Source organism: Eubalaena glacialis, chromosome 3 (genome assembly GCF_028564815.1).
Source record: "Eubalaena glacialis isolate mEubGla1 chromosome 3, mEubGla1.1.hap2.+ XY, whole genome shotgun sequence".
Taxonomy (NCBI): Eukaryota; Metazoa; Chordata; class Mammalia; order Artiodactyla; family Balaenidae; genus Eubalaena; species Eubalaena glacialis.
The window spans coordinates 169,678,140-169,703,156 of record NC_083718.1 but is presented as its reverse complement, the minus strand read 5'-3'; the positions used below and the strand labels follow the sequence as shown (position 1 = coordinate 169,703,156).

Sequence of the window (25,017 nt, the reverse complement as noted above, 5' to 3'; positions counted from 1 at the left end):
TTTGAAGTAAGGAAATTTGCATATGGACTAGATAATAGGTGTTTCGTTAATTTTCTTAGGTTTGAAATGGTCTAGTAGTTATGTAAGAAGGTCCTTATTATGAGACAATTACTAAAGTAATTAGAGTGCAGTGCCAAGTCATGACATTTGCAACTTTAAGTGTTTAAATAATTCATAATAAAGAGGGCAGGTAGTCCTCTTTAATAAAAAAAACTATTTTTCTGCTGAAAAAATAGTTTTCCTATTCATTAGAACAGAAAAATAGGGCAGTAGCTTGGGAGGGCAGGTAGTCAATGAAAAGATTCAGTGTCTGGCTGATTCGCAGTACGAAGAATTGGTAGGTGGTGAGATTCCTGGAACTAGTCCTACAGTGCTGATTTTAGCTAACAAAGTTACAATAGTGTCAAATCTGTTGTATACCTGAAACTTTTATAATATTGTATATCAACTATACCTCAATTTAAAAAATTTTAAAATGTACCAAAATTTTGCCATCAACTTTGTATGCATTCACAGTAGTTATCTACCAGGTAGACCAGCAAGAAGACAGGCAAAATTTAAGCCAGTCTTTGTTGTCATCTTTGATAAGAAACTCGGCCATGTAAGTTTTAGAAGAACATCATTGAAAATGATTGCATTTATTAGTCTCTGTATCTGTCACTTGTGTATTGTGTGTTATCTTCCTACCCTTCCAATCCGAGCGTCATAGCTGGTTTCATCCACTTTGGAGGAATTTTGATTTAATTAATTCTGATGGTATAGGTGTTCACAGAGGGTCAGATATACTTCAGTTTTGTGGTTGGTTGGATTTGTGGTCTAGGGAGAGAACTCGCTGCAAAAGAAAAACCTGTATTATGAGGTTGAATTCCTAAAAAGTCAGATATGGTGGGTGAAGGGGGGAATCTCTTAGGCAAACGTCTTTGGTACTAGTTTTTTTTTTTTTTAAGATTTATTTATTATTGATTGATTTATTGATTTTATTTATTTTTGGCTGCGTCAGGTCTTAGTTGTGGCATGCGGGATCTTCGTTGAGGCATGCGGGATCTTTCGTTGCAGCTCGTGGGCTCTTGTTGTGGTGCACGGGCTTCTCTCTAGTTGTGGCGTGCGGGTTTTCTCTCTCTAGTTGTGGTACGCAGGCTCCGGAGGGCCTGGGCTGTGTAGTTTGCAGCACGCGGGCTCTAGTTGAGGCGCACGAGCTCAGTGGTGTGACGCGCGGGCTTAGTTGCCCCGCGGTATGTGGGATCGTAGTTCCCTGACCAGGGATCGAACCCAAGTCCCTTGCATTGCAAGGCGGATTCTTTACCGCTGGACCACCAGGGAAGTCCCAGTACTAGTTTTCAGTTGCTCCCAGTTCTTATGCAGTAATTAGAAAATTGATTGCCAGTAACTGTTTGGTTTTTTTATGTTATTTCATTTTTTTTAACAAGATAAAAATTTAATGAAAATTAGTCAGTGGTCAGTAATTCTTAAGTTAAAATGACCGTGAGTAAATAGATCAAGATGGATAGAACCTAGTCTAAGGGCAGGAGCCAAATTGAATAGAATTATATGTCTTATCAGAGGATGAAAACAAGTAGTTCTCCGAGGTTGGATGAAAAGAGAAGGCCTATGGAATTACAGGGTCTAGATCTCAGTCCCGGCTTCACAACTTGATAGCTAAATGATCTTGTGCAAGTCACAGCACCTCTGAACCTGGTTCCCTAGCTGTTAAGTGGATATGCTCCTAATTGACTAATCTTTCTCATTGGTTGTTGTAGAGGTCAGCTAGATCTTGTGTATGAATACATTTTTTAAAAAGAGAGGCATGGTGCTGGGGTTTATGTAATTATTTAATTGTCCTCAAACCAAGGGCTGTTTAACAGCTGATTTCACCTTAGCCCTTGTTAAAATTAAATTTTGTTTGGCTGGCACAATGTTATGAAAATTGAGTGTGAGCGCAATCCCTGTTGTCCTATTATAACTGTCCCGTTAAAAATCATTAACTTCAGGACTTCCCTCGTGGTTCAGTGGTAAAGAATCCGCCTTACAGTGCAGGGGACACGGGTTCAATCCCTGGTCAGGGAACTAAGATCCCACGTGCTGCAGGGCAACTAAGCCTGCACGCCACAACTACTGAGCTCGAGCACCTCAACTAGAGAGCCCGCGTGCCCTGGAGCCTGCGCGCCACAACTAGAGAAGAGAAAACCCGCACACCACAACTAGAGAGAAGCCCGCGCACCACAACGAAGATCCCACGTGCTGCAACTAAGACCCGACGCAGCCCAAAATAAATTAAATAAATAAATAATAAATCTTAAAAAAAAAAAAATCATTAACTTCTTGGGAATTCCCTGGCGGTCCAGTGGTTAGGACCCAGCGCTTTCATTCCCGTGGCCCAGGTTCAATCCCTGGTTGGGGAACTAGGATCCCACAAGCAGTGAAGCACAGCCAAAAAAAAAAAAAAACATTAACCTCTTTACCTTTTTTTTTTTTTTAAACCTCTTTACCTTTTAAGGCATTTGAGTTTGTGGTTAACTGAAATTCTGGAATGGGAGCAGATTTGTTTATTGGTAACAGAGCAGTCCCCAACCCAGAATTCTGATGGATTTGCTGTTGTGCTCCCTTTGGCAGCACATATATTGATGGATTTGCTGTTACCAATTGCTTCCCTTTTCAGGAAATGAAAAGAACCTGGAGTTTGGGACCAACTAGATCAGGGTTGACTTATTAGCTTCCTGGCTTGTCACTTAACCCCTGAGTCTCTTTTTTCTCGTCTGTAAAATGGATTCTCAGGATTGTTGTGAAGATTGGAGATTATATCTACACAGAGTTTGGCACATTATCAAACCTTACTAGCTTACTAAGGCTATAAGCTCTATATCCCAGTATACTCTTAGCTCTTCCTTTTTAATTAACTGGCATGTGGCCAGTGTTTTAACTCAGGAATCTTACACTGATGCATATTTGGTAGAGAATTCTTAGTGAGAAGTAAGAGAGGCCGGCTGAAAAAAGCCATTTCACTCTGGGAGGAATCAGGTTTCTTACATTCCTGAAGGAAGAGGCATTAAGTTTAGCTCATTTTCTGTGCCTGGGAAGGTACGTTTTATTAGAAACTTGCCGTCTGCAAAGAGGAGCCCCCACTCAGTTTAGCACCAGGACAAGAGAATTTATTTGTTTGTTTGTTTGTTTATTTGTCACATCGTGCAGCTTGTGGGATCTTAGTTCCCGGACCAGAGATTGAACCTGGGCCGTTGGCAGTGAAAGCATGGAGTCCTAACCACTGGACTGCCAGGGGATTCCCCTGAGAAATTATTTTAAAAGGCTGACTGACTGCTTCATAGTGTTAAATACAGACCATGAATGTAAGACTTTGGTTTGCAAAGTCCTAGAGCCAGCAGCTGTCTTAATATCATTCCCATCCCATACATAGGAAAGCTGGCTATATGCAGTATGCGTTTTTCTAAGAAAATGTGCATAATTTTTAAAATTTTATGAATCTTAAAATTTTAAACATACCATTGATTAAATGGAATACTGCAATAATCTGGCTATTCCCTTAGTGTGTGACTTGAGACTCAGGTTATTCATCTATCAATTAGGGCCTGTATTAATTTGCTAAGACTGCATAACAAGGTACCACTGACTGGGTGGCTTAAACAACAAAAATTTATTCTCTCATAGTTCTGGAGGCTAGAAATCCAAGATCAAGATGTTAGCAGGGTTGGCTTCTTCTGAGACCTCTCTCTTTGGTTTACAAATGGCTGTTTTCACGTTCACATGGTGTTCTCCCTCTAAGTGCATCTGTATCTTAATCTTCTCTTATATGGGCACTCGTCATATTGGATTACGCCTTACTCCAGTATCCTCATTTAACTGTAATCATCTTTTTAAAGACGCTATCTCCAAATACAGTCACATTTTGGGGTATTAGGGTTTAAGACTTCAACATATGAATCGGTGGGGGATGGAGTACAATTCAGGCCATAACAGGGTCCGTACTTATTTTGTATTTTTATTGCTAGTCCCTTGGATCTCAAAGCTTAGAAAATGCATGGCAACCTTAGCCAGTTATTTCCTAGAAATGAGAGGTACAACTTCAGGGACCTATTCACTTTGAGAGAGTTCCTTGACTAAGAAAACTCAAAGGCTACCTGAGACAGTCAGATGCTTGAAAAGGTATTGATATATTTGTATTGTGGATTTCTTGATCTGGGCTCAGCAAGTAAGGGAGAGCATGATGAAAAAAGCCCCTCTGCCTGATAGTCCCTGAATGAGAGTCCAGCATTCCTTTGGTTGCTGATTCCAGATGTGCTTCTGCAAATGTTCCTCCTTCCAATCTAACCTCCTGCTTGGCTTCTCCAGTGAAATCATAAGCAAATATTTGTGATAGTTTCTTGTCACCATGGTGACTAAAGAAGTACAGCCTGGTTCTCCTTCCAGCTTCACTGTCAGCTCTGCTTGAAGGAAGAGAGCCCTCTGGGAGAGCCCAGGCTCAGAGTCATGAAAAACCATGTGTCAGGTAATGGGGGAGAGCAGTCCACAGTGCTGCCTTTAGAAATTTGTCCTGTGCCTATTAGTTTCCAGGCATAGGGGTAATCAGGGACCCCAGAGAGAGGCCACTGCAGCCCCCTAGAACTTTTAACAGTAAATGGACTTGGGCTTTGCCAAGTGGATGTGGAAACTTGCACCTTGTAAGACCCTGCTGCTACTATTGGTTTGCCTAGCTACTTTCCAGAATAAACAGAGGCACCTTCTCTGAAGTTTCATTTCCTTATTTCAGCTGTCTCCTCAACTTCCATTCTATATCTCTTTTTCACTCAGATTCTCTTAATAGACTACTTTTCCCCCTCACATTTATGTACTTTCTTATTCCATTTGTGTCCTCAAGGTGATCTCCTGCTTGAAGAACCAGCCCTAATCTTGCCTTTGGGAGCTTTCTTTTTAAACTCTTCATCATGATCACCCCAACCACTCCAGAAAAGAGGCAGTATTAGAGTTAATTATCCCTTTCTGTGTGCCTGTAAAACTTATTTTTCATCCCTTTTGCAATACTTTTATTAACTGTTTCAGATGAGAAATTTAGAGGATGAGAAATGCCTATAAAGGGAGAAAGAAACAAGTTGGTAATGCTTCCTCTACTCATACTTCAACATTATCACCTTCACTTTTATCAGTTTTTTAAAATAATGAGATTGTTTTTAAAATGTAAATATTGAGTAAGGTATGATAAAGTCACTGAGGCCACAGGAGGAAACAAGAATGAGGTTTGTAAGGAAGAAGTTTATTATACTCACAGGTCTGGCTGGGGCGGGGTGGTCAGGGGGTGGGAAGTGGGTCACCACTGGCCACACAGGGTCACAGAGGAAGACACCAGGGTGGTCAGGAGGCAGAAGGGGCAGGAGCAAGCAGAAGGTTTTGGCCAGAGCCTGGAGTTTCAGAGGGAAAGTGAAGGCAGGGCAGAGTAAACAGTTTAGGATTGGTTAATTTGAATAATTCTGGAAGGCTTTGGGCTATGAGAGTAGTCTCTAGTTGCCTACTACTTTTTGGGCCCTGGGATGGTTGAAGCACAGGAATATTGCCTCCTGGGTGTACAGGCAAGATAAAGTAGATATGGCTCTGGATTGGTTCCTTTGCAAAGGCATGCTCTTAGGCTCGATTGTTATCTGTGGGAATTAGCTAGCCATGAGAGTGGCAGTCTCTCCTGGATTTGTAAGGCCCCCAAGTGCCAGAACATCAGGAACGCAGAAAATAAGAAAATATAGTTAATATAATTGACCCTGTGATGAATGGATGCAAATAAACAAATACAGAATGTTAAAAAAAATTTAAAAAGTTAAAACTGGGATTGTATGTTAGATTTAAATGGAGGAGATATGCTGCAATTAAAAAATTTTTTGTGGTAAAATATAATTCACCATTTTGACCATTATTATTATTATATTTTTATATATATATAAATTTATGTATTTATTTATTTTTGGCTGCATTGGGTCTTCGTTGCTGTGCACGGCCTTTCTCTAGTTGCGGTGAGCAGGGGCTACTCTTCCTTGCGGTGTGCAGGCTTCTCATTGCGGTGGCTTCTCTTGTTGTGGAGCACGGACTCTAGGCACGCAGGCTTCAGTAGTTGTGGCACGCAGGCTCAGTAGTTGTGGCTCGTGAGCTCTAGAGCGCAGGCTCAGTAGTTGTGGCTCACGGGCCCAGTTGCTCCGTGGCATGTGAGATCTTCCCGGACCAGAGCTTGAACCCGTGTTCCCTGCATTGGCAGGCAGATTCTTAACCACTACGCCACCAGGGAAGTCCCACCCCTGTGTTTTATTCTAAGAGTTTTACCGTCTTAGCTTGTATATTTAGGTTGTTGATCTATTTTGAGTTTTATGTATGGTGTAAGCTAGGGATCCAACTTCATTCTTTTGGATCTGAACATTTAGTTGTCCCAGCACCTTTTGTTGAAGAGACTGTTCTTACTCCATTGAATGGACTTGACATCTTGTCAAAGATTAGTTGGCTGGCTGTGGATGTGTGAGTTTATTTCTGGACTCTGTTCTGTTCTGTCAATTCTTTTTTTTTTTTTCTTTTCTATCAATTCTATTCCATTGATCTATATGTTTATCCTTATGCCAGTACCACACTGTTTTGATTACTGTAGCTTTGTAGTGAGTTATGAAATCATGAAGTGTGAGTTCTCCAACTTTATTATTTAAGAATCTGTAGTTTCCACATACTTGTGAATTTTCTAGTTTCCTTCTGTTATTTATTTCTAGCTTCATTCCATGTGGTGAAGGAAGATAATTTGTCTGATTTCAGTCTTTTAGAATCTGTTGAGACTCTTTATGGCTTAACGTGGTCTGTCTTGGAGAACGTTCCATGCACACTTGAGAAGACGTTTTCTACTGTTGTTGGGTGGGAGTGTTCTATATGTCTTTTGGGTCTACCTGATTTATAATGTTAAAGTCCTCTATTTCCTTATTAATCTTCTGTCTAGGTTCTATTCATTATTGAAAGTGGTGTACTGAAGTCTCCAAATGTTACTGTAGAACTATTTTTCCCTTCACTTCTGTCAGTGTTTGCTTTATATATTTTGGGGCTCTAGTTGGTGCATTTATAATTGTTATATCTTCTGGATGAATTGACACTTTTATCAGTATGTAATGTCCTCCTTTGACTCTTGTAACAGTTTTTGACTTAAAATTTTTTATCTGGTATTAGTATAGCCATCCCAGCTCTCTTTTGGTTACCATTTACATAAATATCTGTTTTCATCCATTTACTTTCAACTTGTTTGCATTTTGGGATATACAGTAAGTCTTTGCAGGCAGCATATAGTTGGATCATGTTTTTTTAATCCTCTGCCAATCTCTGCCTTTTGACTGGAGAGTTTAATCCATTTAAGTATAATGTAATTACTTGGGAATTCCCTGGTGGTCCAGTGGTTAGGACTCTGTACTTCCACTGCTGGGGGCCCAGGTTTGATTCCTGGTCGAGGAACTAAGACTCCTGAACCGTGTGGCGCAGCCAAAAAAAAAAAAAGTAAGGAAGGACTTCTGCCATTTTGTTCTTTTTTTCTATATGTCTTATGCTTTTTTTGTCCCTTTCTTCCTCTATTACTGCCTTTTGTATTTAGTTGGTTTCTTGTAGTGAATTGTTTTCATTCCCTTCTCATTTCCTTTGTGTATATTTTTAATTTTTATTTTGTGTGTGTATATGTATATGTATAGAGAGATTGTGGTTACCATGGAGATTACATTTAACATCCCAAATTTATAACAATGTAGTTTGGATTGATACCAACTTAACTTCAGTAGCATACAAAAACTTTGTTCCTGTACAGCTCCAATCCCCTCTTTATGTTGTTGCTGTCACAGATTGTATCTTTATATATTGTATGCCCAATAGCATTGGTTTATAATTATTTTATATGTTTTTCTTTTAAATCACGTAGGAAATAAAAAGTGGCATTACAAACCAAAAATCCTATAATACTGGCTTTTGTATTTCCCCATGTAGTTAACCTTTACTGGCTTCAGGTTACTGTGTAATGTCCTTTCATTTCCTTTCATTTTCAACTTGAAGGACTCCCTTTTAGCATTTCTTATAGAGCAAGTCTAGTGGTTAACAAACTCCCTCAGCTTTTATCTGAGAATGTCTTAGTTTCTCCCTTGTTTTTGAAGGACAGTTTTGTCAGATACAGAATTCTTTGACAGTTTTTTCTTTTAGCACTTTAAAAATCTCAGTGCCTTCTGGACTTCATGGTTTCTGATGAGAAGTTGGCTTGTATGTGATGAGTCACTTCTTCCTTACTGCTTTCAAGATTTTCTTTTTGTCTTTGGCTCTCAACAGTTTGATTATGTATCTAGATGTGGGTCTGAATTTTTCTCCTTATGATTAATTGGGTATCTTTATGTGTACATTCATGTCTTACATTAAATTTGGGAAATTTTTTGCCATTATTTCTTCAGAATTCTTTTTCCCTTTCCCTCCCATTTCTTTGACTCCCTAAATGTATATATTGTGATTTGCTTGTTGGAGTTCCATGGATCCCTAGGTTCTGTTCACTTTTCTTCATTCTTTTTCCCTTTCTGCTCAGACTGCATAATTGCAATTTTCTTGTCTTCAAGCCTGCTACTTCTGTCTGTTGCCTGCTCAGATCTGCTGTTGAACCCCTCTAGTGAATTCTTCATTTCAGTTATTATACTTTTCAACTCTAGAACTTCTCTTTGGTTCCTTTTCTATTTGTTGATATTCTCATTTTGTTCAGCATTGTTTTCCTGATTTCCTTTAGTTGTTTGTCCATATTTTCCCCTTAGCTCTTGGAGTGTATTTAAGACAGTTGTTTGAAAGTCTTTGTCTTAGTTTGTCCAGTGTCTGGGCTTCCTCAGGGAAAGTTTCTGTCCATTTATTTTGTGCCTTTGAATGGACCATACTTCCCTCTTTCCTTGTATGCCTTGTAATTTTTTTTAAATTAAAAACTGGACATTTGAATATTATAATGTTGTAACTCTGGAAATCAGTTTGTTTTCTATTTGTCGTATGTTCTTGGTTCTTTTTTCCCTCTTTACCTGCTTTCTTTTGGATTATTTTTTATAATTCTCATTTTATCTTCTTAGGTTTAAGGAAATTTTTTAAATGGGAAAGTTATTGTATATGTGCCTACTTCTTACCATTTCTAGTATTCTTCCTTTTGTGAAGATCTGAGTTACCTTCTGGTATCATTTCCTTTCTGCTTGAACAAATTTAGCATTTCTTTAGTGCAGGTCTGCTAGAGACAGAGTCTCAGCTTTTGTCTGAAAAAGTCTATTTCACTTTCATTTTTGAAAGTGCTTTCACTGGGCATAGAATTCTAGTTTGGCAGTTTTTTTCAGTACAGTTAATGATGTTATTTCATTATCTTCTTTTATTATTTTATTTTATTTTTTATTGAAGTATAGTTAATTTACAATGTTGTGTTAGTTTCAAGTGTACAGCAAAGTGATTCAGTTATACATATATATATATGTATATTTTTTCTCAGATTCTTTTCCATTATAGGTTACTACAAAATACTGAGTGTAGTTCACTGCGCTATACAGTGAACTACAGGTCTTTGTTGTGTACCTACTTTATATATAGTAGTATGTATATGTTAATCCCAAACTCCTCATTTATCTCTCCCCTCCCTCCCTCTAATATTATTTAGAATTTTTGTATCCTTGTTCATAAGTGATATAGGAAAAGTATAGGACCTTCTCATATTATCCTTCTTTGGTATTGTTATCAAAAGAATGTCCCTTCCGGTACTTCCCTGGTGGCACAGTGGTTAAGAATATGCCTGCCAGTGCAGGGGATACAGGTTCGATCCCTGATCCAGGAAGATCCCACATGCCGCGGAGCAACTAAGCCTGTGTGCCACAACTACTGAGCCTGTGCTCTAGAGCCCACGAGCCACAGCTGCTGAGCCCATGTGCCACAACTGCTGAAGCCTGCGCACCTAGAGCCCATGCTCTGCAACAAGAGAAGCCACCTTAATGAGAGGTCTGCACACTGCAGTGAAGAGTAGCCCTGCTCACTGCAATTAAAAAGAAAGCCCGGGGGGCTTCCCTGGCGGCGCAGTGGTTGAGAATCTGCCTGCCAATGCAGGGGACACGGGTTCGATCCCTGGTCCGGGAAGATCCCACATGCCATGGAGTAAATAAGCCCGTGTGCCACAACTACTGAGCCTGTGCTCTAGAGCCCGTGAGCCACAACTACTGAGCCCGCCTGCCACAACTACTGAAGCCCGCGCGCCTAGAGCCCATGCTCCACAACGAGAGAAGCCACCACAGTGAGAAGCCTCTGCACTGCAACAAAGAGTAGCCCCCGCTCGCCACAACTAGAGAAAGCCCACGCGCAGCAACGGAGACCCAACACAGCCAAAAATAAATAAAGTAAATAAATTTATGGAAAAAAAGAAACCCCAGGACTTCCCTGGTGGCGCAGTGGTTAAGAATCCGCCTGCCAATGCAGGGGACATGAGTTCAAGCCCTGGTCTGGGAAGATCCCACATACCGTGGAGCAACTAAGCCCATGCGCCACAACTACTGAGCCTGCGCTCTAGAGCCTGCGAGCCACAACTACTGAGCCCACGTGCTACAACTACTGAAGCCCGCGCACCTAGAGCCCATGCTCCGCAACAAGAGAAGCCACCGCAATGAGAAGCCCGCACACCGCAACAAAGAGTAGCCCCCATTCACCACAACTAGGGAAAGCCCATGTGGAGCAACGAAGACCCAACACTGCCAAAAATTAATTGATTAATTAATTAATTAATTAAAAAAAAATAATCTGCCTGCCAATGTAGGGGACACAGGTTTCAGCCCTGGTCCCTGGTCCGGGAAGATCCCACATGCCACGGAGCACCTAAGCCCGTGCGCCACAACTACTGAGCCTGAGCTCTAGAGCCTGCGAGCCACAACTACTAAAGCCCACGCGCCTAGAGCCCGTGCTGCGCAACAAGAGAAGCCACTACAATGAGAAGCCCGCGCACCGCAATGAAGAGTAGCCCCCTCTCGCCGCAACTAGAGAAAGCCCGCACACAGCAACGAAGACCCAATGCAGCCAAAAATAAATAAATAAATTTATTCATTTATTTATTTTATTTTATTTTTTTTTAAATCTCATTTGTAAAACCATTTAAACCTGGCATTTTCTTTGTGGGAATATTCTTTAGTGCTGATTCAGTATATTTAATGGTTATAAGGCTAGTCACATTCTGTTTGAGTCACTTTTGGCAAGTAATATTATTCTAGGAATTTGTCTTTTCAAACATGTTAGCTAGCATAAAGTTGTTCATATTCGCTTTTCAATCTCTTTAGTTACCTAACATTATTTGTGTCCTCTTTTGTTCTTGAGAAATCTCGCCAGAGACTTGACTATTTTTCATCTTTTGAAAGTTCCAAGTTTTGCCTTGTTGATTCTCTCTGCTGTATGATTTCTCTCTCCTTTCTTTTTTCTTTCCTAACCTGTGTACCTAAGTCATTAATGTTCAGACTTTGTGTTAACTTCCTAAAGCTTATACACAAATAATTAAATTTCAGGTATATGAAACACTGGCATGTAAAGGGCAAGCTTTAAAACTTTCAGAAGACATGAGAGGGTATCTTTCTGACCTTGGGAGCATGAAAGGATTTATTAAACAAGACACACAGAAAAAGCTAAGTATTAAAGAAAAATTTAACTACATTATAATTAAGAACTTGTTAAAGAACTCCATAAAGTGAAAATTGCAAAAAATGAAAAGATACAAACTCCTAAAAGATATTTGTAATACAAATAACTAACAAATGGTTAGTAACTAGAATATCTAAAGAACTATAAATCAATAAGAAAAGGACAAGTAATTCAATAGAAAAATATTCGAAGTACCGTAAACAGACATTTTTCACAGAAAGGGAAACATGGCTAATAAACATAAAATCTAACCCTATTAGTAATGCAAATCATTACCCCAGTGAAGTACCTTATACTCAGTAGATTGGCAGAAGTGATAATTCTGAGTAATAGGATATACATCAGTGGGAACCTGGTACGTACTGCTGAGCTAATGTGAATTGGCATCCCCTTGGAAGGCAACGTGGTACTATCTGGTGAAGTTTAACATTTACTTGCCTAAACCCAGCAATTCATTCCTTAGAGCAGGGGTTCTCAAAGTGTGATCTGCAGACTATTTCAGAGGGTCTGGGAAGTGAAGACTAAGATGTTATTTGCCAAGTCAAAATAGATTAGAGACTTAATTGTAAGACCTGAAACTGTTAAAACTCCTAGAAGAAAACACAGGAAAAAAGACCTTGGTCTTGGCAATGATTTTTTTGGATATGACAGCAAAAGCACAAGCAACAAAAGCAAAAATAAATAAGTGGGATCACATAAATGAGAAAGCTTGAACTAGAAAACTTAAAAGCTGCTGCACAGCAAAAGAAATGGTCGACAAAATGAAAAGGCAGCCTATGGGAGAAAATATTTGCTAACCATATATCTGATAAGGGATTAATATCCAAAATATATAAGGAACTCACACAATTCAATAGCAAAAAAAAAAACAAATAATGCATTTAAAAATAGGCAAAGAACCTGAATAGACACTTTTACAAAGCAAACGTATAAATGGCCAACAGGTTCATGAAAAAGATGCTCAACATCACTAATCATCAGGGAAATGCAAATAAATTATGATGTGTTTATACAGTAAAATATTATGACATAGGAAAAATTAAAGAAATACAGCTCCATGCAAAAACATGGGTGAATCTTAAAAACCTAGTGGAGGGGCAACAATTCTCAGTAGACTAAACATAGTATGATACAATATTTAGGAGTAAACATATATGTGATTAATAAAAACAAAAGCAAAGATAATGACAATTCATCATAGCAGTTTTCTTTTGGCTGGAGTTGGAGTGGGGATGGAGGGGCCTGGGATAGGAGAAGACCCTACTACTAGATTCAGGCATATTAATAATCTAGTTCTTAGGTTTAGTGGTGAGTTGACAGATGCTCATTGTATTATTTTGCTTGGTAACTTTACATTATGTTTCATCTTTTTGTATGTAGCAAATATTACAGAATAAAATTTTAAATTTTTTTAATTTAAAATATAGATGGGTGGCCACATGAGTTATTAAAAAAAAATACATGGTATTCCACTGAATTGGGTACACTATAACGTATATCACCTGGGTAGGTTAAATATATTTGAGTTTATTGGGCAAGTCATATAACTTTTCTGTCTTGTCATAGAAGTGATCATAGCTTGTGAGCATTTACCATATGCCTGTTGTTCTAAATAGTACTTTGCATGTATTAAGCTATATAATCCTTCTAACAGCTCTATGAAATAGGAATTATTATATCCCTGTTTTAAAGATGAGCTCCTGAGGCATAGAGGTTAAAGCAACTTGTTGGAAGTTGCACAGCTAACAAGTAGAAGAGCCGGTATATGAACCCACACAGTCTGCCTCCAGGGCCTACACCTTTTAACTCCTCTGCTTATATCAATTGCTATAAAAGCACTTACTTAATAAGTTTGTTATGATTAAAGGAGACTGTGTTGTTTGTGTGGGGGTGGTACTAGAGATGTCAGGTGCAGTTACTGAGATTATTAGGCCTCCTTGGGAACCTGTGAGTCCCCCTGAGAAGGGGAGGGTGGGTAGGGAAAGAAGCCAGTGAGAAGGAAATGCTGTCCTCCTAAGAGCCTTTGCCAGTATGTTTGTATCTTCCCTTCTTCCAGAGACCATGGCGAGCCCAGGGAAAGACAATTATCGAATGAAGAGCTATAAGAACAATGCCCTAAACCCTGAGGAAATGAGGCGAAGAAGAGAGGAGGAGGGCATTCAGCTCCGGAAGCAGAAACGGGAGCAACAAGTGGGTTAGCCCAAGTATTCTCAAACGTGCTCTTCAGGGAGGCAGGCCAGCCACCATGGTTGACCTCCACCTTGCACTCTCACTTTCCTCTTGGGAAAGTAGCTTATCTCTGTGGGCCGCTCATCCAGCTTCCTTTGTTGTAAAGAAATTTTGGAAGCTTTGAGAAAGAACTGTCCCTTATTCCTTTTCCATAATTTAGAACAACTTGGACATCATTTATGTCTTCAATATAACATTCTAGTTGCTAACCCCTTGTTTTTACCCAGTAGTCACTGTTAGGTCTGGCCGTCAAGGCCCAGCCCCAAGCCTGGCCCTTTAAGAATTTTGTCAGCCATCTGGGCTGCCTTACTTCTATTTCTTGAGTCCATTCTTTGTAAGTCTCCCTAGAACTGAGACTGTACTAATGCCTCATCGTCTACACTCTGCCATGCACCGTGCACCATACGCCACCACCAAATTGGTTCCTTGCCCAGGTCTAGATGCTAACCTGCTTTTGCCCACCCTTTTGCTTTACCATTATTTCTTTCCTTCACAGCCTTTTATATGCATCACCTTTTATACAAAGGGCACAGGAATTTTAAAAGATTTTTTTGCTTATAAAAATGTTCTCCAAAAATGTAAACAATCTATAACATAGAAAGTAAAGCCCTTGAATATCTTTCCATATCAGTATATTAAGCTTGGCATTTTCTCATGCAGTAGCATTTCTATGACAGTTATGCCATAATTTAATATTGGGTCATACTTTGTTTTCTTTGTTTCGGTTAGAAGTCTTACCACCATCTCTTCACTTTACTTTCAGCTTTTTAAACGGAGAAATGTGGAGCTGATTAATGAAGAAGCCGCCATGTTCGATAGTCTCCTCATGGACTCCTATGTGAGCTCTACCACTGGGGTAAGACCCTTGCAAGCTTCCCAGGCAAGCTTGGGAAGTACCTGCTTCTGCAGAACAGAAATTGGTCAGTTCACATCATCTAGTTAGCTTTACCAACAACCATGCTAAGCTCTTTATTCCATGGGCCCTTTTGTAGCTGGTCAACTTAAGGAGTCAATAAGGATTCATCTCTGATGGAAACACCAGAGGAAACATTTAAGGGAAGCTATCAGTTGCCTCAGAGGTTAAGAATCACTTCCAAATGTTCCAACTTGAAGCAGCTGTGGATTAAACACCTTCTGAGCCTGCTGTTACGCCTTCCTCTTGCCCTCAAGTCTTTAGAAAGCAGGATTCCAAACAGGATTATGGGCTCATATCTGGCTCTAGTATTGGTTTGCAAAGTCGTGAACCTGTTTTATGTTCTAGGAGAGCGTGATCACAAGAGAGATGGTAGAGATGCTCTTTTCTGACGATTCTGACCTGCAGTTAGCAACCACACAGAAATTCCGGAAACTGCTCTCCAAAGGTACAAAGCCTAGTCTTCCCCAGGGGGCCCTGCATGACTTTAGCATCTTGTTTCTTCTCACTGACCTCATCAACTACTCCCTTTCACTCATTCTGCTGTAGCCCTACTGGCTTTGGTATCCTTGGACAAGCCAGGCACATTCTTACCTTTGCACTGTCTATTTCCTCTGCCTGATATCCTTTACTTGCAGATAACTGTGTGACAGCTGCTACATTTCTATGATCAGATCCTACCTTCTCAGTAAAGCCTACCCTGACACGCTATCAGAAATTGCAGCTCCCCCCACCCCTGCAGCATTTTTAGTCTCCTTACCCCACCCTACCTATTCTTTTTTTTTCCTATTACACTTACTGCCTTCTAACATAACAGGATATTTCTCATCACGAGGATATAAGCTCTACGAGGGCAGAGACTTTTGGTTTTGTTCACTACTGTATCCTCAGTACCCAGAAACATGTCTGGCACATAGTTTGTGCTCAGTAAAAATTTGATGTATGATGGGAAAAATATTCCCTGACTTTTCTTCCTCCCAAGAAAAGAATGCTGGTCTTGGAAGGGAAGTGCTTAGACTAGGGTTGCTCCTCCCTTGGTCTTCTCTCCCTTAATTCTTTACTTGCTTAGGTAAGTAAGGTTAGTTACTTGCTTAGGTTTAGGAAGCCAAAGGTGAGCATAGTTAAATTAGGATTGGCTTTACTCTTTGGCATCTCAGCTATTTTATACAGTTCAAAAATGACCAGCTATTGTTTTTTTTAATATATATATATATATTTATTTATTTATTTATTTATTTTTGGCTGTGTTGGGTCTTCGTTGCTGCATGCGGGCTTTCTCTAGTTGCAGTGAGCGGGGGCTGCTCTTCGTTGCGGTGCGCGGGCTTCTCATTGCGGTGGCGTCTCTCGTTGTGGAGCACAGGCTCTAGGTGCGCAGGCTTCAGTAGTTGCGGTGCACAGGCTTAGTAGTTGCAGCACGCGGGCTCAGTAGTTGTGGTGCACGGGCTTAGTTGCTCCACGGCATGTGGGATCTTCCCGGACCAGGGATCGAACCCGTGTCCCCTGCATTGGCAGGCGGATTCTCAACCACTGCGCCACCAGGGAAGCCCCATGACCAGCTATTGTTAAAACTACCTCACCAAAAGGGAGTTTGGGAATGTTTAGAAGGATTGTCAGGAGTATCTAGGAAGGATGGTGGACTTACCCCCGTTAAAGCATTAGCCAAAGCCTCTCCTGACTTTTCCTCTCCCTCTTCCAGAACCTAGTCCTCCAATAGATGAAGTTATCAATACTCCAGGAGTGGTGGATCGGTTTGTGGAGTTTCTGAAGAGGAATGAAAATTGTACATTACAGGTGAGGCCTGGGGTGGAGAGTTACCAGATGAAAGCCCTTTTGCCAAGAAATTGTAGTGGCATGTTTCTACAGACACATCTCTTAGGATATAGACAAGATATTGAGGGAATGTTTAAGAGATGCTGTTACCTCAGAGGTCTTGACCGCAATCAAATAAGAGACCCACAAACTCTTCCCTAAAATAATCTCTAAGGAAAGATACCAGAATATGACAGACTGATTATTCAGAGGTTATATTATAAATTATAAATATAAATATATTGGGTTAGCCAAAAAGTTCGTTCGGGTTTTTCTGTAAGACGTTACAGAAAAACCCGAACGAACTTTTTGGCCAACCCTAGAGGTTCTAGTCCACTTCTAACCCTGAGATGAACCATTTCGCTTCTCTGGGTCTCTCTTCTCACAAATGGGTAATGAGTAATCCATTAGAACTTATTAGAAACTTGGCTGAAAGGGACTTTTAGAGACCCATCTCACTCTTATCCTGGTTTCAGAGATGAATAAAGTGAAGCTTGGGAAATAAAAACATGACTTGCCAAAGGACTCATGGGTGCTGTGGTAGTGCAGGACTAGACCTGGGACCATGGAAGCCCAATTCTGTCTTCCCATTATGTTATATCACTGCCAGCACCTCTTCCTATCATTTAAAGGTGGAGAGGGAAAGGCTTGTGTGGTTTTTGTTTTTGTTTTTAAGTCAGGGGCAGGAGGCTTATTGCTCTGAGCCAGCTAGTAGGCACGGCTGCTCAACTGGAATGACCTCTCACTCATGGCTTTAATCTCACTTTCAGTTTGAAGCTGCCTGGGCTCTAACGAACATTGCCTCTGGAACCTCTCAGCAGACCAAAATTGTCATTGAAGCAGGGGCTGTCCCCATTTTTATAGAGCTGCTTAACTCGGACTTTGAGGATGTACAGGAACAGGTAATGCCCAAATTTGACTTAATTCTTGATGGTACCAGTGGTACTTATCCCCAGTTAAGAGGTTAAGAGCAAAGAGCTCCTGAAAACATTGGGATTTTCTTAGTGATAGAAGTGTCTTTTGTTATTCCTAAAGAGCCCCTTTGGGACACACCTGAGTCTGTGCTAATGCGGTGACCTAGATAGATAGCTTCAGGAAGGGAGGTCTAGTCATCAGAAAGACCAAATTTAGGATTAGAGGATAGGAACTCTCAGCCCCACCCCACCCCCACTCTTCCCACCCCTCCACCCCACCCTCCCCAGGGAGGTTAGAGGGGCTAGGGATTGGGTTATAAAAAGGCTTGAACAGTGAGATTCAGAGAGCTTCTGGGTTGGTTAACACTCAGTGTGCTGGGAAGGTGACGTGCCTGGAGAGGGCTTGGAAGTTCTCTGCAACCCCACTCCTCAACCCATACCTTGCCCTGTGCATCTCTTCCATTTAGCTCTTCCTGAGTTGTATGTATTACAGTAAACTGGTAAACGTAAGTAAAGTGTTCTCCTGAGTTCTGTGAATCATTCTAGTGAATTATTGAACCTGAGGAGGAGATTGTGGAACTCCTGAATTTATAGCCAGTTGGTAAGAAGTATGGGTAGCGCCTGGGAATTGCAGCTAGTATCTAAATTGAGGGCAGTCTTGTGGGACTGAGCCCCTAGCCTGTGGGATCTGCCCTAACTCCGAGTTAGTGTCAGAATTTAACTGAATTGACACAGTTGGTATCAGAGAATTGGTTGTTGGTGTAGAAAAAACTCCACACATTGGGCATCGGAGGTGGTGCTGGAAAAAAGACACCACAATACCCATTTCTCAGCACCTACAGATCATAAAAACCCAACTTCCATTTCTTCCACTGGTTGGATAGAAGTGGAGAGTGGTATTAGGGTTTTTTCCTATATTACTACATATAGGGTTGGTCCTATGAGGCTACAAGAATGCAGTTTTCCCATCATTTTCTCCTTTTCTGGGGTGGGGATAAGGAGGTCTTGGTTTGGCTTCTCTGGCTGCAGTACAATGTCAGCCTGCCTTCCCCAATGAACCAGGAACTCTCAGAGGAAAAGTCCTCATAGAGCAAGTGCTCAATAAGGATGTTAACAAGGAGGGTACCTGAGCTTATTTAGTGTTTTTCAGGTCTTGATGGGGTGTTTGTCCTGGTTACTGGTGGGTGTCACTCTGCAGTTGTGAGTATAAAGTACTCACAGAAGCCACTAGGCTCTGTGGGTGACAGTTCCATCATCCCTTTTTTAGGCAGTCTGGGCACTGGGAAACATAGCTGGAGACAGCTCCGTTTGCCGAGATTACGTCTTGAACTGTTCCATTCTTAATCCTTTGCTAACGTGAGTAATTATTATCATCTGCACCTGGGGTATCTTTCCGGCAGCCATGTGGCAGATCTTTGGGGAGCAGTTTACCTTAAGACGATGAGTGAATACAAAAATGATAAAAGTGCATTCTCATTGCCAGAGTAAAAATATCTTTTGAGAGTAAGAAGATTGTGTCACTGGTCTGTGTCTTGTGCTTCCTCACTTTGTAGCACTGTAGAATCTCATGTTGGTCATACCTGTCTCATTGTTGAGCCAGAGGAGAGAGGAAGGACTAGACCATCTGGAAGAATCTAACCTTCTCTACGGAATGCATTGATTTGCTATGGGTTTATGCCTAGTACATTGGAGAGCTCTGTTGTAAGCCACAGATCTAAGACCCCATGCAGAGTCATCTGGATGCTCCCACCCCTTCTTCTGTACCCTTATAGTAGAGCTACATCTAAACCAAAACAGAGGGAGGAGCTTTTCTTGAGAGGCCACAATCTCATAGGCTACTATTATAACTCCTTCTTGGGCCTGTCACAGAAAATCATTCCATACTGCATGGCTAAAGCCCTCACACTAAACCTTCAGCTTTTATTTCCAAAGACAACAATACTCTTGTTTAGAACTTGTGGCCACAGTTAGGGGCACAGTATGTCCTATCTTAAACGTTTAGCATGCTTACTCACGGTCCAGCCCTCTGTTTGTCCTTATTAGCTATGGTCTTAATAAGCCACAGCTGGTCCTAATCCTCTGTGAAGATGTAGGTCGGCCTCCTGGGCCAAACAGGCTCACTTAACTTAAATCTATGGGTAGGACGAAACAGGCTGCTAGAGTCTTAGGGGTCTGATTGGATTTGCTCCTGGGGGTCGTAGGCAACAGCTCTATGCAAAGAGCATCATTGCTCAGGATCTGGCTTTGCTGTCCCCTTCAGGCTGCTTACCAAGTCCACACGACTGACAATGACACGGAATGCAGTCTGGGCCCTGTCAAACCTGTGCCGAGGCAAGAACCCACCCCCAGAGTTTGCAAAGGTAAGACAGCTTCTCTTTTTTTTTTTTTTTTTTTTAATACTTATTTATTTATTTATCTGGTTGCACTGGGTCTTAGTTGTGGCAGGTGGGCTCCTTAGTTGTGGCATGCATGTGGGATCTAGTGCCCTGACCAGGGATTGAACCTGGGCCCCCTGCATTGGGAGCATGGAGTCTTATTCACTGCGCCACCAGGGAAGTCCCAAGAGAGCTTCTTACCAATTCCTGAGTGAAAGCAGGTTCCTTCATATGGAGGAATTTTGATATGGGAGTTTTCAAGTCTTTGGGGAACCCTCAGAGTCTCATCCTTGAGAAACTGAAAAAGGCAGTCGTCAATGAAGTAGGTGATCTCATATGCCTGGATGGTAAAGTGAAAATGTGGGCCTGATGGTTTAATGTAGTAGAAATCTCCAGGTTTTAGACTTACTTAGTAGAGGAGGGCTCAGCGATGTTAGGGTTAGTGGTAGAGATGATGTAACCGTGTCCACCTGAGTCCCTCTCTCTCTGCTTCCAACAGGTCTCCCCCTGTTTGCCTGTGCTGTCTCGCCTACTCTTCAGCAGCGACTCAGACTTGCTGGCAGATGCTTGCTGGGCCCTTTCTTATCTGTCTGATGGCCCCAACGAGAAGATCCAGGCAGTCATAGATTCTGGAGTCTGCCGGAGATTGGTCGAGCTTCTAATGTGAGTGATCTCAGTTAGAAAGGGTACAGATTCCCTAAGCTTCTCCAAGCTCAGAACTGCAGTCAGCAGTCTGCTGCCCTATCCAAAGGTCTGGAGCCATGAGTGCTGCTGGCCTTGGTGGTCAGCCGAGTTGAATGCCATGTGCTGGCCCTCTACTGATCAGATCGCCCTCCTCTGTAGGCACAACGATAACAAAGTGGCTTCTCCTGCTCTGAGAGCTGTGGGTAACATCGTCACCGGGGATGACATCCAGACCCAGGTAAGGAGGAGGAGGAGAGCTGTCTATGGACAAAATCCTTCTCTGCCACAGACTTTGGTCCTGGTAGGAGGCAACATGATCTAGGAGAGAAAGCATAGGCTTCAGTGAAAAATTCCAGCTCTGCCACTTTCTATATTATTTGGGGGCAACTTGGTTGCCTTCATTTTTTTCTATAAATTGGAAGCAAGTCATCATCCATTGGGTGCTATTGAAGAAAAACTAAATGGAATAACCTGACTCACTACCTGGGACATTGTAAAGTAATTGTTAACAGATTTTGAGTTACAGTTCCTTTGAAATACTAAAAGCTATGGAACCTCACCCCTACTTCCTAGACCTTTAGGATCCCATGTCTCATGTTAGTCTCCTGTTAGTAACACTCCCACTGAGAGCACAGTATACAGTGTTTCTCTGTTCAAAGGCTAGAGATCTGAGTATTCTTTGCGTCTTGAGTAGTTTGCATAATTCTGTGGGATTCTTAACAAATTTCTTACAGGTGAGCAGTCTCACTCAAGCCCACACTCATTTTCTAGGTCATTCTTTTTTTTTTTTTTTTTTTTTTTTTGCTTATCTCTTTTAAATTTTATTTATTTATTTATTTATGGCTGTGTTGGGTCTTCGTTTCTGTGCGAGGGCTTTCTCCAGTTGTGGCAAGTGGGGGCCACTCTTCATCGTGGTGCGCGGGCCTCTCACTATCGTGGCCTCTCTTGTTGCGGAGCACAGGCTCCAGACGCGCAGGCTCAGTAATTGTGGCTTACGGGCCCAGCTGCTCCACGGCATGTGGGATCTTCCGGGACCAGGGCTCGAACCCGTGTGCCCTGCATTGGCAGGCGGATTCTTAACCACTGCGCCACCAGGGAAGCCCCTAGGTCATTCTTTGTGTGTGTGTGTGCACGCGTGTGCCTGTGTACAGATATTCATAACTTTTTCTGTTTTTACAATTTTTAAGTATAGTTCACTGGCATTAAGTACATTCATATTGTTATTCAACCATCACCGCCATCCATCTCCACTACTTTTGCATCATTCCAAACTGAAACTCTGTACCCTTTAAATAATAACTTCCCATTTCCCCCTCCCCTCATCCTTTGGTAACCACCATACTATTTTCTGTCTCTTAGGAGTTTGACTACTCTAGGTACCTCGTATAAGCCGAACCATATATATTTGTCCTTTTGTTTCAGCTTATTTCACTTAGCATAATGTTTTCAAGGTTCATCCATATTTTAGCATGTCACACCTTCATTCCTTTCTGTGGCTGGATAATATTCCAAGTGTGCATATGCCACATTTGGTTTATTTATTCATCTATTGGTAGGCACTTGGGTTGCTTCCACCTTTTGGCTAGTATGAATAATGCTGCATTGAGTATTGGCATACAAGTATCTGTTTGAGTCCCTGCTTTCAGTTCTTCTGGGTATATATCCAGAGGTGGAATTATTGGATCATATGGTAATTTTATGTTTAAGATTTTGAGGAACCACCATACTGTTTCGCACACAAAACAGTGCAATGGCTGCACCATTTTACATTCCCACCAGAAGTGTACCGGGTTCCAATTTCTCCGCATCTTTACCAACACTTACATTGCCTGGATTTTTTAAGGATAACTGTTCTAATAAGCGTGAAGTTGTATCTCACTGAGGTTTTGATTTGCATTTCCCTAATGATTAGTGATGTTTGGCATCTTTTCATATGCCTATTGGCCACCTGCATTTAAAAAAAATTTTTTTGTATATTCTGGATATTAATCCTTGTCAGATATATGATACGTATATACTTTCTCCCATTCTGTGATTTGTGTAATTCACTATGTTGATGGTGTCTTTTGGTACCCAAAAGTTTTAAATTTTGATTAAGTCCAGTTTATCTAATTTTTCTTTTGTTGCCTGTGCTTTTGGTGTTCTAGGTCATTCTTAACTGTTCAGCCCTCCCTTGCCTCCTCCACTTGCTGAGCAGCTCCAAGGAGTCAATCCGAAAGGAAGCTTGTTGGACCATTTCAAATATCACTGCTGGCAACAGGGCTCAGATACAGGTAGAACAAGCAGGAGGGAAGTTGGGGGGGGGTGGGCAGCAGGTAGAAAGGCCTGGGAACATGAGACATTGTGGGATATTGCCCTCTAGAAGAAAAAAATTATTTCCCTTTTGAAATTGGGGTCAATGGATGCTATCAGTCAAAGATTCTGTGTAACAGAAGCCAGGTTCCTCTGTAGCGTCTTACCTATGTGAAAAGAACTTTCAGGAAGGGGAAGATGTCTTAATCTTTTAGCTGATTTGGGGTCTGGATTTGCTTATTCTTCTTGAAGTGACTTTCTTTCTTCCCCCGCACCCCACCCTCCACCCCCCAATTCTTCTCAGGCTGTCATAGATGCAAATATCTTCCCTGTGTTGATTGAAATCCTTCAGAAAGCAGAGTTCCGTACAAGGAAAGAGGCAGCCTGGGCCATCACCAATGCCACATCAGGAGGAACCCCTGAACAAATCAGGTATCACAGTCCTTTCCCATTGTCTTGAGTGCTATGTGTACTCTACCTCTTGGCTCACAGTTTACATGTGACCTCTAAACTGCCTTTTCTGGGATAACTGGTAAGCTGCTAGAGTGTAGCATGGGAATCTGAAGTAGATTCCTATAAACCATGTACCTCTTTTCCCTCCTGGAGAACGGAAACTTATGACACAGACATCTCTCTCCTCTGCCTCTTTCTACCCTCAAGAGAATTTAAATCTATGTAATTCTCAATTATCCATACAAATGAAAGAGAACCATGCTATGGCTCATTCAGAGCAGCTTCTTTGGGAAATCATTTTTGGCAGTGATACTTGGGAGAAGCAAATAGGAAAGCTATTTTGTGTGAGGATGCTCTTTGATTCTGGTTTCCATTATCAACTTGAGTAGGAGTGGTGGGAACTGGAGAAGTGCCTTGCCTTCAGCTTGTAGCTTAGGAAGGGGAATATATTCAGTATAAATAAAACCTTAGGAGAAAAGGATAGCCACTGAGTGAAGCTTTTGAGGATACAGGGTTGTAAATGGCATTTTGGACAGGAAAAAGCATAAGTAAGTAAAGGTACAAAAATCAGAAACCTGGAGACCTTTACTGTTTGACTGGAATGTGATATTCTCGGAAGGGAATAATGAGAGGGGAAGCTAGAAAAGGTTAGGAGCCACATTGTATTGTTATGACTGTAGAGCTGGGACTACAGAAATTTTAGGCAGGGAAATGATGTGTTCAGAGTAGGTAATACTGCAGCAAGGAGACATTAGAGACAAAGAGGAGGAATCCATGGCAGCCTTCTACATGGAAATGAACTAAACCAGTAGCATTGGGAGGGTGATGAGATTGAGATAAAGGATGGGTGGTTATGAAAGCTCAGTCAGAGTGAATTGCTGAGAGCATTGATGTGTGTGAGGGAGACCCAGAGACCCCATAGCGCCTGCCTGGCACCTCCCTTGCCTTGTCTTAATTTAGAACTTACCTGGTCTCTGCCCCTCAGGTACCTGGTCTCCCTGGGCTGCATCAAACCCCTGTGCGACTTGCTGACTGTGATGGATTCAAAGATTGTGCAAGTCGCCCTCAATGGACTGGAGAACATCCTTCGGCTCGGAGAGCAAGAGGGCAAGCGCAGTGGCTCAGGGGTCAATCCCTACTGTGGCCTCATCGAGGAAGCCTATGGTAGGTGCCCTCTCCCCAACCTCATGTCTGCCGTAAGTAGAGAGAAACTCTGAAATAGTATACATATGTGAGGGTGTGTGTTTTGAGGGGGTCATCATTGAATGCAAGGTTTTATCCCACCAGTTCCATTTCCTCTGAGGAGCAGTAGATGAGTTCTGTTTCTGATAGGCTCTACCTAGTAAGTAGGTTATGGTACAGATGCAAAAATAAAGCTCCAGAATTGATAATAGAATCAGGAGCTGGAAGGCATGTTTTCAGCTGAGTTTCTAGCAGCAAGTTCTTTTCTTTCTTTTGTTTTGTTTTTCCATTACAGTTTATTACAAGATATTAAATATAGTTCCCTGTGCCATACAGGAGGTCCTTGTTGTTTATCTGTTTTGTTAATAGTAGTTTGTATCTGCTAATCCTAAACTCCTAATTTATCCCTCCCCACCCTTTTGCCTTTGGTAACCATAAGTTTGTTTTCTATGTCTGTGAGTCTTTTTTTGTTTTGTAAATAAGTTCATTTGTATCATTTTTTAGA

At 41.5% G+C, this 25,017-nt stretch overlaps 1 protein-coding gene across 2 annotated transcripts in view; it reads left to right on the top strand.

Moving 5' to 3' along the window:
* The window catches only part of KPNA6 (karyopherin subunit alpha 6), a 49,840-nt gene that overhangs the window by 18,095 nt on the left and 6,728 nt on the right, over positions 1–25,017 (top strand). For both annotated transcript variants that reach the window (XM_061184563.1, XM_061184564.1), the window contains 12 exons: positions 13,718–13,851; positions 14,654–14,746; positions 15,152–15,251; positions 16,500–16,594; positions 17,383–17,514; positions 18,794–18,882; positions 19,787–19,886; positions 20,401–20,564; positions 20,745–20,823; positions 22,733–22,858; positions 23,182–23,309; positions 24,316–24,494. In XM_061184563.1, coding sequence (XP_061040546.1) covers positions 13,718–13,851; positions 14,654–14,746; positions 15,152–15,251; positions 16,500–16,594; positions 17,383–17,514; positions 18,794–18,882; positions 19,787–19,886; positions 20,401–20,564; positions 20,745–20,823; positions 22,733–22,858; positions 23,182–23,309; positions 24,316–24,494 — 1,419 coding nt within the window. The remainder of the gene's footprint in view (positions 1–13,717; positions 13,852–14,653; positions 14,747–15,151; positions 15,252–16,499; positions 16,595–17,382; positions 17,515–18,793; positions 18,883–19,786; positions 19,887–20,400; positions 20,565–20,744; positions 20,824–22,732; positions 22,859–23,181; positions 23,310–24,315; positions 24,495–25,017) is intronic.